At 38.1% G+C, this 8,894-nt stretch overlaps 3 protein-coding genes across 3 annotated transcripts; 1 reads left to right on the forward strand and 2 right to left on the reverse strand.

The window, feature by feature from the left end:
• The first annotated feature begins 459 nt into the window (after nt 1–459).
• LOC112200046 (anaphase-promoting complex subunit 13) lies at nt 460–7,085 on the forward strand. Its single transcript, XM_024341046.2, has 4 exons — nt 460–675; nt 5,872–6,008; nt 6,124–6,177; nt 6,647–7,085. Exons 2-4 carry the CDS (start codon nt 5,933–5,935, stop codon nt 6,706–6,708), a joined length of 192 nt encoding a protein of 63 aa, XP_024196814.1. The 5' UTR covers nt 460–675; nt 5,872–5,932; the 3' UTR covers nt 6,709–7,085.
• On the reverse strand, nt 2,443–3,410 carry LOC112198621 (probable metal-nicotianamine transporter YSL6). Its single transcript, XM_024339764.2, has 3 exons — nt 3,249–3,410; nt 2,816–2,913; nt 2,443–2,632 (listed from the first exon to the last, which is right to left on the reverse strand). The coding sequence occupies exons 1-3, from the start codon at nt 3,393–3,395 to the stop codon at nt 2,458–2,460; spliced, it is 420 nt and encodes a 139-aa protein (XP_024195532.1). The 5' UTR covers nt 3,396–3,410; the 3' UTR covers nt 2,443–2,457.
• A 201-nt stretch (nt 7,086–7,286) lies between the features above and the next one.
• On the reverse strand, nt 7,287–8,636 carry LOC112198622 (F-box protein At5g07610). Its single transcript, XM_024339765.1, has one exon. It carries the CDS (start codon nt 8,634–8,636, stop codon nt 7,287–7,289), a length of 1,350 nt encoding a protein of 449 aa, XP_024195533.1.
• Between the last annotated feature and the right edge of the window lie 258 nt (nt 8,637–8,894).

Genomic DNA, 8,894 nt, shown 5'->3' on the forward strand with positions numbered 1-8,894 from the left:
TGCTTCTAGCTAGTTCATAGAAATTAAGGCACTAAACAAGTAATACATATCACATATATACCGGTACTCACAGTTTGCACTAAACAAAGCTGGAAACTGAATTTACAGACACATGCCTTGCACTTCACTTAGCAACACATAAGAATGACCTCACAAATATCCCAAAAATAATGAAAACATACTAAAATTAGGAAGGAACTCAGAAACGAGACAAGCAGCGGAGGATGCAAGGCCCCTTTTCTGTCTTGAAACAGTCGTGACTTAGCAAAGAATCATGAAGATGGGATTTGCAGATTTGAAATAAACTGTCAAATTATAGCCAAATTCAAGGGACATATATTGACAAATAATATAGGTTTAAATCCACCTCAAAGGATTAGTCTACTTTTTGCTCTTCTAATTTTGTTTTTGGTCTGAGATTTAAAGCCCAAACAAAGGCAAGAAAAGAGAGGCCCAAATACCAGAGGAAGCTGATTCTTTGCCGTCATCTCCCTTTAACCCTTTTCATTATTTCAAGTTTTGAACTCTGAAATACAAAAGACGTCTTCTTTTGAGCTTCAGATGGTCAGAACTCAGAACTGTCCTCTTCCCTTGTCTGTTTAATTTCACAAGAAGCAGCGGGACTAATTCAGATACGAGGGTGGGTCAAGGTTACTTGAGCCTTCTTAATCTCAGGTTTTGCTCTTTCTCCACATTTACAATTTTATGAGATTCTTACTTTATTGTGTAATCTCAACCTGTTTTACTAATAAAGCATGAATCTTGGTCCTTTTCTCTCTGAAAATGAACTGATATACCTCTATGGAGTGCAAGGCCATTAAGAGCATCTCCAATGGGTTTGTTATTTGGCTTTGGTCAAATTTGAATTTGACATATGAGGTGGCAAATTTGACATAGCAACATGAAGACTTGTTTTAACTCCAATAGAGATGTCAAATTTGAATATTATTTAACATATAAAATTCTATTTTAAGAGTTGTTTTCCTTTCTTTCTTTTTGTATCTTGTAAATCAAAGACCATACAAGGCAAATGGTTCCAGTGCTAGTTTCTGCTGCTCTTCTTCTTCATCATAAATATCACCCAATTATCCCAAAAATACAAGCAATACAAATATACGATGGCAAGCCACCATCAAACACCAAAGCGAAGGAAGCATCACAAACTTGGCAGCACAGAAGATAGGAAAAGACGAGCAAAAAGACTCAAACAACAGTAGAGCTTCAGAAAGTAGGAAACTATTTCATATGATTCGTTCTTCATATTAGTAGCATCAAATTCATCAAAGACAAAATATCCCAGACAAATTCAAATACCCAGCAAGCAATCATCAAACATGGTCACAAATGAATCCATACTGCATATCAAGCTGAAAGTCACACCAAGGCTATATATATTTTGGGCTCAAGGAGCCTGTTCATACATCTAAAAAATGATGATACATCAAAAATATATTTTGCACTGTAAATTACAAATCAAGGATTTGGAATCCATGACTTGTGTTTCCTTTTACTGTCAAATTCTTACACAAATAGTTGGGCAAATCTACCCAACAAAATCTTCATATACAACACAATTGAAAGAATCAGAAAGAAATACCCAAACAACAATCTCCCAAATATCACACTCTATCCAAAATGTGCTAGAGAACTAAAAAGCAGTCTCAACTACAAGACTCAAGGAGTCTGTTCATACAAACTAAAAAATCATATAGCAACCAGCAGCATCTACTAATGACATCAAACTTGTACTGAAAGTAAATAGCCACAGAGAAAGCAACACAATCTGCAGTTTCAGAACACAACCTGCAGTTTCAGAACACACATGTATTCTTTTATTACCATCAAGTTAATAAACTGCATTTCATCAACTTTCTGTTCCATTTTGCATACAGCTTAAGCAATATAAACCTATTTAATGCACAACAACTATTGAATCCATTTTGCACACAGAGAAAGTAAAAGAAACATGCTTTAAATCACATTGGACTGTCGTTTCCATTTTGCTAACAGACAAAGCAATAGAAACTGATTTAATGCACAACCAAACAGCTTTATTTTCCATTTTGCTAACAGAGAAAGCTGAAACCTATTTAATGCACAACAACAAACTGTTCCATTTTATGAACAGAGAAAGCACTCAAAAGGCTTCCATATCTCTTAAGTACATTTCATTTACATTTGGTAGCTAACTCTATTAACTCTTTTGCATTTATTAACACAAGTAGCATTTATCAGTCTGCACAACAGAAAATAACACAAAATCTTAAAAATCAAAACAAAAAAATGCATTTAACTCATATGCATAATTCCTGCCGTAATATATGGGAAGGAAAGCCAGAACACAAATCTCATTTCACATTCTAACAACTCAATTTCTCACAACCAAACAGCTGGAAGTGGAAGCAATTTGAGTAATTTCTCACCTAATCGGACTGTTAACAACAACCAAACAGCTGCTCACAACAAAATGAAGGAACCAAACTTCACCATAAAAGTGTTCTTAAAAAGTGTCAATTCAAGGCTAGGAAATTTGTCAAACCCACATGAATCTCCAATACCACTGAAGAACCACTTAAAGCAACTCCAAATTAAACTCATGCTTAGATACTTTCCAAGACATTGCACTTGCTTCCTGCAATAAAAAGAGTACATATATATTCAGTGCAAAAAAAGTGATTAAAAAAAAAGATTCATTTTGAACTCAGGCCTCTATTTGAATGAAAGGGCTTAGGATATTAAATCTTTTTTTTTTTAAACGGGAAAGAATGACCAGTTTCAGTGGTGGCATTTCATGAAGTTGAGACATAGAGTTTACCCGGCAAGCTCTGCACCACTTTTAGTGTGAAAGCTATTGATCAACATTGCTGTGGCAGTCCCACTGGGGTATGTAAGTTTGTAATCCATAACCATAACCTGATTTCAGAAGCATATACAAGTGAGGATGCTTTCAACTACAACGAATGCCAATCATGGTGGCCAACAGGCATGTCAAACTTTAAGAGTCTTAAAAATGGCGCGGCCAATGCCTTACAAAATAAGAGACAACAGTTCCTCTGAAAGGTTAACATAATTACTTAGGTATATAAATTGAACAGCCACATCTATCGCAAACTAAAAAAAGACATTGCAAAAAGTAGAACCATGGAAGCTAACAAGCAACTAATAGGAACACAACAACTACAACATAGAAGAACAAAACACCCAAAACATTGTTGGAAGATTGAACAAACCACAGTGGAAGTAGTTACCTTGCGAAGCGGAACAAGACTAAAAAGTCCAAGGAAGCTGACAATAACCAGGAAACCAGTCATCCAGCACAAGCTCGGATTAATAACATCTTCTGCCCTGTTACCAGGGTAATCCTCCCCGATGAGTTTATATGTTCTCTCATCCATTGCAACCAAATACGAACCGAATCCCCATGTCATCAAAATTTCCCAAGTTTAATTTTTTCCGGTATTAAAAAAGATGCAACCAAATTTAATTACACACAGATTAAAAGAGCTAATGATTTGAGGGTTATACAGCTAAAGGCGAGGCTATAGCAAGAAGCGACGCAAGTTTGGATGACAGTGTTCTCTTGCCTGGTGAAGGGCTTCACCTGAAACCCAAATTGGGCCAAGAACCCGATCCAGGACTTGACGAAGAAGAACCCGAGCAGACCGGCTGCCACATTCAAGGACGGGATGATCCCCACCGTCAGATTCAGCTTGTGACCAGGAATTGAGCCCCAGCGTCTTCTTCTCCTCTTCTCTTGTAGAGCTTCAATCTGTAGATTCATCAAGTCTTCGTCTGATGATGAATTGGCAAGATCACAAAATTCCTCATCTGCACCATCTGAAGATGAAGCTGAATTATTTTGATCCATGATCCTAAGAAGAGAAAAGAATCTTGAGAAGAGGAAGATTGAAGCTTGAAGTTCTGGGTGATCTTTTAGTGGAAGCTTGAAGTTCTGGGTGAGAGGAGAGGAAGAAAGCCGTGAAAGGGAAAGAGAGTGAGAGAAAGAAACAATAAAAAATTAAAAGACAACTTCAATGGTTTCTGTCATTTTTGACAGAGGAGAGGCGGATGTCAAATCCACGTGTAAAAAACACATCTGTTGGAGAATGGTTTGGTCGGTCAAAAATACCCGTTGGGTGTCCAGATGGCAAAAGACCCATCTGTTGGAGATGGTCTAAGGGCTGTTGTGGAATCAAAAGCTCATTGCACATAGCAGCCCTTGTGTGTTTAAGCTATGAACTCTTCAGCTCTGTAAAAAATCTCTAATTGAGTGTTTTGAGTAGCAAATAGCAGTCATTTATGGGCATTGGGTGCTTGAGTTCCATTTCATTGAAGTAGGACATACCATGATACTTTTATGTTCTGTTCAGGCCAGGGGCGGATCCAGGATTGAAACTTTGGACGGGCTGGGATTTGTTAAACAAAATATATATATATATATATATATTATAGAGAATCTCGACGGTGCGAGAGAATTTTATTAATTTAAGAAAAATATACACCTAGTCAAGGGGGGACGTAGTGAGCCTTATCCCTCAAATGCATATCTATACAAAACTAAAAAACAAAATCAATAACAAAATAAACGTGCAATGCAATACAAGAACCTAAACTAACTAAATCTAACTCTACGAGTTCCACAAGCTTCAAACTCTTTGATCACCGATTCATTGTCAATAGATTCAGCATATTCCTTCTCAATATGAAGGACCATACAATCACCAAGAAACTCATCTTGCATCTTGTTTCTAAGTCTATTCTTAATGATGTTCATAGCTGAAAATGCTCTTTCAGTGGTCGCCGTAGAAACAGGAATAGTCAGAACTAGACAAATCAATCTATAAAACAAGACAACAAGTGCAGCTAAAAAAAGCAGCAAATAGGTTGGTTCAATGAAACCGCTTGACAGTTAATCAACTTAATCAAACATTCAAACCTACTTAATCAATTAATCTCCAGTCGGATCATCCACTTAATCTCCAGTCGGATCATCCACTAAATCAATTAATCAAACATTCAAACCCACTTAATCAATTAATCAAACATTCAAACCCACTTACCCACATCACATTTAACCCACAGTTCACAACAATTAAACACTAAAATGATAAATTGCAGATTTGAGATTTGCATACCAGATTTTCAGAATTCCAGAAGATGAGACGAATATGAGTTCAATCCATGAAATCTTCACCAGAATACAACCTAGGAACATGAATTTCACATCAATCCTTAAACCCTATAAATTGGCCCAAATTGGATTGATTCAATTAATTAAACAAAATCTTACATTGAATCATTGCCCCAAATTGATATTGATGTCTTGGAGAAGCCGAGAATGCCAGAGGCCAAAGGCCAGAGCTACAGATTTGCAGAAGTTTTGAAGAGGAGGAGGACTGGAGGAGTCGACAGCCGAGGCCCGAGGGTCGGATTAGACGAAGTGACGAACTGGGGTTGGAGCGCAGTCGAAGAATCGAACTCCCAAAGGCCAGAGTTGCAAATTTGCAGAAGTTTAGAGGAGGAGGACCGAGGACTGGAGGAGTGAGGACTGAGGACTGACGAAGTGATGAACTGGGGTCGGAGGCTGGGAGCGTAATCGAAGTCTCGAAGAATCGAAGTCGAGTTAGTCGACTAGTAGAGTGAACGGGCTTGGGCTGGAGTTATAGGCAATACCCAACTAAAAAATATATATATACATCTATATTTTTTTTTTTACCCAAAATCTTCGGAGGGGCTTGAGCCCGCCCCACTTACATACTGGATCCGCCCCTGGTTCAGGCCCGCTTTGTTAATACCATAGTCTATAGCATAAACCATTATAGCCAAGTCCCAAATCAAAAAAAAACTTGAACACGATGTGTTGCTTTCCAGATACAAACTGTAAACTTCAAATTGAGGAGAATTCTTGATTGGATTTTGGCTTAAAGCGACTATGGCCGAATTAAACCTGGGTATACTTATAGATGTTGTGGATGAAGAATGGATGAAAGACACTCTTCCAGATGATGGTATCATTTTTACTTCTCCTTTTGATATGTACCCCAGTACCTGCAAATGTGTTAAATCGAAAAAAGTTTTCATCATGTTTTAGTTCAATAGTTGAAAGTATTGTGTGCGTTGCAGATCTTCCCCTGCCGCCAATGCTGGTTATAAGGACTGATGACACCGAGGATTCGAGTATGTCTTCTAATCACAATGCTTTCTGTCTAAAACGATACCATTACCATCTGAAGAAACATGACTTCACATTGCATATATTTTAACATGCTGGCCCAGTGTCCTTGTATCCTTTGGAAGCTTGATTAGCTAAAGTATCTCTTTTTAACTATATCCAATACTATATGATGTGAGGATATTCTAGTGTTCAGGAACTATTAGGGGAATCACTTTTGGTTTGCTGATTTGAAATGTTTGGGAGGAAAATGAATTATAAGAATAGTTTGATTATCATTCTTTCTATTGCCTTGCCCAGTGCAACAATGTTGGTTTATCTCCCACTACAAGAAAACAAACGCTGGGCCAAAACTAAATGATTGAGAGGGATTTAGGACTTTGAGCACTATGGTTTAATATGTTATTGGCACTTTGGAAAAGATTCAGCCTTTTTACTTATTTCTGTTTCCATTTTTTTTTCTCAAATGTTCAGATCAGGAGACCCGAAAAGTTGAGGGAGATAGTTGGCATGATCTTGCATTAGGTTCTCAATAAATTCTCTGGTAAAAGAAAGTGTTTATGGTGGTGGTTCGTTCAAAGTAATTGAACAGTTGCTGTATGGATATGTATGTTTTTTAATCGGGTCATGAATGTTGACTTGAGGTTTTGGAGGCTATGTACGTTCCTTACCAGAAGTTGATTGTGTAACACTAATTCTCTAAATTTATGAGCTGGTGGTAACTGGTTTTGTATGTTTATCATTTTTACTTCAAAACTGGACTTTAGTGCCCCTAATTTGGAATCTATAGTGCCAGAAAATATTCAGTGTTACTCCGGTTGATAATTCTTAACAATACCAAAGCTTATTATGAACAAATCTGGTAGATGGTGTAATCCTAGTAGAAAACGCTGGTAACCTGTTTTGCATAACATCTTTTCAGTTTTTGGGGTTTCGATTCATATTGCTCTTGGGATTTCAATGGAATTTCACAATTTTTGAAGTGAATTATTTGTTCTGCTATTTTAAGTTTTGCTAACAGTTGGCTTTTAATGGTCACAATGCATTAGATCGATAGACATTGCATTTAAGGGGATGCACTCTTCTATTAGTTCTATCAATTGTATGCATCTTTTCAGTGTGCTATTATAAAATTTAGTGAAGATTGGCTAAACTTTGATGGATTTTCACCGGCAATAGTCAAGTAACTGCTAATTTCATATGTAAATCTGTGACCGCAAATAAGAACATACTGATTACACAATACCACTATAATTGTATCAGCATAATCTAAGGTCTTATTCCTTAGATTATAAGACATGACTTTGCCAGGCATATGCAACCAAAGGTTACATGAAGAATCCTCCTCCTCCGCATCCTTTTCCTCCTCTGGAGAGAGGCACAAGACAACAAAAGAACTTGTGTTAGGAAGAGCTGCGAATACCAGATTCAGATCAACGTGATGCTTGATAAACCAGCAAGAGTAGTCCCTCTCCATCTCCATGATGTCAAATTGGGGGTCATAATGCTTGTAAAACTCAATCAAATACAAATGGCCGCCAGACTCGCCAAAATATCTATCAGCTCTTACAGCCACAGGAACAGGAGTAGCAGCAGCGACGAGTCGCAAACTTTGTTCATCTATGTCAAAGTAGTGTAACACGTCACCTTCATCTCTTATGAATCTACCATCGCGGAACTGCCACCATGAGTCATAGCCAAATCTGTCGGTTAGGCGTCTTATCCAATGAATCTTGCCATTACAGTATACTGCCCCTTCCGTGCTCCTGTGGTTAAAGTGCATGGGATAGCTGGGGAAGAAAGGAACCCTGAGAAGCTCCTTCCACTCTTGAGTCTCAGAGGAATAGATGTCTATGTGGTGGGACTGCTCCCGAAACGAGTAGTTAGTCACGCAGACCACCTTGTAAAAAGGTGATATGGAAGGGTCAAAAGCCAGAGCATAACGTACTAAAAAACTAGAACGTTTTTTATTTTTCTTAACGCTTGGAGAATAAAGAGCCAAGAATTTGTTGGTTGTGGGATTCACAACATATGCGGGATGATCTTTGACACCATATGATTGACGCAAAAGAGAAATATCCCTAGAGTAGCGAAGGCAAAGGAAGAGGCCGTTGCAGGATTGAATAATCTTCAACCTGGAGCCATCACCGAAGGAATCATTTATAGTTTTGAAGGGATTCCCAGATGGGATTTCGCGGTCACTAAAAGCAATGGACTTGAAGGACTCGTCTTCGGTTTGGCTAGAAAAGAAGCCGGAGATCTTCGACTTTTGATGTAAGTGGCGGCGAAAAAATCCGGGGTCGGAGATGAGAGTGAGCCAGTGCCTGGAGACGCACTTGAAACGGATCAGAGATAAGGCTGGAGCCAATACAAGTATCTGAGACAGAAGCTCTTCGATATTGGCCACCGTTTCTGCTGCTGATGAGGAATCGCAGCGAATTCTCCTTTCGTTTCTTTGCGCCATTGGGTTAGGGTTTTCAATATCAAGCTTTTCAACTCAAAGTAAAGTACACCGTGTGATATAGTTACTCTCCTTCTTCTCGTAGGAAAGGTTAGTTGGTGATTACGAATTTGGAGTTTTTCTTTTATTTTGTTAAGTTTTCGCCTTCATTGGGTCTCTGCCTTAATCGTATTTTTCATTATTACATAACATGCTTATTCTCAATTCCTAAAATGGTGCGGATATTGGCACCCTACAATTTTCTTTGTTCACCCTACTTGC

The sequence above is a fragment of the Rosa chinensis genome, chromosome 4 (assembly GCF_002994745.2).
Source record: "Rosa chinensis cultivar Old Blush chromosome 4, RchiOBHm-V2, whole genome shotgun sequence".
In the NCBI taxonomy this organism is placed as follows: Eukaryota; Viridiplantae; Streptophyta; class Magnoliopsida; order Rosales; family Rosaceae; genus Rosa; species Rosa chinensis.